This window comes from Triticum urartu, chromosome 2 (genome assembly GCF_003073215.2).
Source record: "Triticum urartu cultivar G1812 chromosome 2, Tu2.1, whole genome shotgun sequence".
In the NCBI taxonomy this organism is placed as follows: domain Eukaryota; kingdom Viridiplantae; phylum Streptophyta; class Magnoliopsida; order Poales; family Poaceae; genus Triticum; species Triticum urartu.
In genome coordinates, this window is record NC_053023.1 from 598,885,658 (window position 1) to 598,887,747 (window position 2,090).

Below are 2,090 nucleotides of genomic sequence, written 5' to 3' on the forward strand. Positions count from 1 at the left end.
GTGCATGGTCATGGGCCGAGCGAGTTGCTGGCGCACAGTGGCATCCAGCGAGGAAAACGGTGCCAGAACAGCAACGGATCGAACTGGAAAGGAGTGCTAGTGGCACCACCATCCATCCACAACACGTGACGATAATCCGTGTAGTACACTAGAAGAACAGTTGGTTCGTTCAGGTTGAGGTCTCCCTCATCCCCACAGCCGTCATGACGCGGGAGTCGCCATGCCCTACAACCGCATGACCACATGACTTTTGCGTCTCGGAAAGCTGCACACAACGATCGCAGTGCAGTGCTCGACGGTTTCGTTTCTCCGCTACGTACAGTCGGCATTGTCACGTGCGGGAAACTATTCATCGACAGGGGAGAAGATGAGATGAGACGAGATCACGTTCAAACTTGGCACACAACCGTGGTACATTTCTTTTAGAGTACGTAGAACCCATCCACTACCTACACTGCATGCGACCATGATGGCGGGAAGCTTGCCTGCTTATTCAACCGGTGCATGAACCCTATGGAAGGGAAAGCAAATGTACTGTAGCTAACATGCATGGATCGACCACGACGACACGACACGACACGGAACCCAGAAGAGGGAAGGGAAGGAACAGCCAACGAACGGTCTAGCAGGTGGGCACGCACTTCTTGCACCTGACGACGCACCGGGTGGGGGGGACGTGGCTGAGGCCGGCGGCGGCGGCGGCGTGCGACGTCTTGTAGCACCGCTTGCCGCACAGCACCTTCTTCCTCCGGCACATGTCGGCGGGGATGCAGTTCACGGAAGACTTCTTCAGCCGCTTCTTCGCCCCCGCCGGATGGCCGTGCCCCTTCTTCGCCGAGGCGTCCACCTCCGCGGCCGCGGCGGAGCGCCAGCCGTCCGCCCCCGCGCGGCCCGCCGACGTGAGGAAGCTGCCGGCCTTGGCGATGAGCTCGCCCAGGGTGCTGCCCTCGCGGGCGGCGAGCGAGAGCCTGCTCCCCGTGGCCACGGCGAGCAGAAGCACCACCAGGAAGCAGGACGCCTTCATGCTGGCCGCCGTGTCGATCGACCAGCTCGGCCGAACACCGTCACCCTGTGATGTGATGTTACAGTATCACTCGCCACTTGTTACTTACCGGTGCAGTTGAGGTCATGGTAACACTGTTCTCTTATATAGGAAGTCAAGTCATCGGTAATGCATGGGGCATGGCATGGAAACGGGAGCCATCTGCATGGGCTACCTAACTACTGTGAACATCAAATGCGTGTCAACATGGCGATGAACGTACGGGGTGGGGCGTGAAGCGTGACACTGCGTGTGAGGAGCCGTGGACGAAACAGCCATGGGGGTGCCATGATTTGTGGGTTTCAGACGGCATCCTTCCTAGCAAAATATCGGGGATGAATGCTTAATGGTGCTTCACTTGGGCACGACAATGGCACGATAATGGTCAGGTCACTTGCATTGCATGAGCAGTAGCTCTTCTTCCACAGTACTACCAAAAGACAAGTGTACTGACAGTGGCTTCTCATGATGCCGCCCTGATTATGTCTGCGTAGTTTGATTGCAAGGAACTGTTTCTATCCCGAGCCAGGTGTCTGTGGTATTATGGTCTCTTAAGCTCGAGGAGAACTGGAGAACTAAACTATGAAGATGATAAAAGAAAATATTTGATCGCTTGATTGATTGACTGATTTAAAAGATCACAACATTGTCATTTATTAGGACGACATTGAACTGTATCCCATGACCCCCGGTGTCGAAGAGCTTTCAGCCATGATTGGTGTCGAAGAGTTCCTCCTTCACTGTAGCAAGTCAAGTTCACACATACGAGCACCGGGGGAAGAAGCATAATTGCAATTCAAATATATAAAATGTTGGTACATGATGAAGAGTCCAACTCTAGAAGGAAACTCTTCCTCAGGAGGGAAAACTTTGCAAACGAGAACGATGTAATTAAAACCAAATTTGCGGTGACCAATGAAAATGATGTGTGTGCTGTGCTTCATGCTACATGTAAGGCATAATAATACTCATATCTGCAACACTTCAGTACCAGTACCAAGAAATTGGTGAACTTCTTTTTAAGGCCCAAGAAATCGACAAGGTTTCT

The 2,090-nt window shown here is 53.0% G+C and overlaps 1 protein-coding gene across 1 annotated transcript; it reads right to left on the minus strand.

The window, feature by feature from the left end:
- Positions 1-516: 516 nt before the first annotated feature.
- Positions 517-1,135, minus strand: LOC125533738. The gene has a single exon (XM_048697100.1). The coding sequence runs from the start codon at positions 1,022-1,024 to the stop codon at positions 623-625; it is 402 nt and encodes a 133-aa protein (XP_048553057.1). The 5' UTR covers positions 1,025-1,135; the 3' UTR covers positions 517-622.
- Positions 1,136-2,090: the final 955 nt, after the last annotated feature.

Bases quoted from the DNA above. Each gene is read 5' to 3' on its own strand.
- LOC125533738 (XM_048697100.1), bottom strand. From the start codon at position 1,024: ATGAAGGCGTCCTGCTTCCTGGTGGTGCTTCTGCTCGCCGTGGCCACG.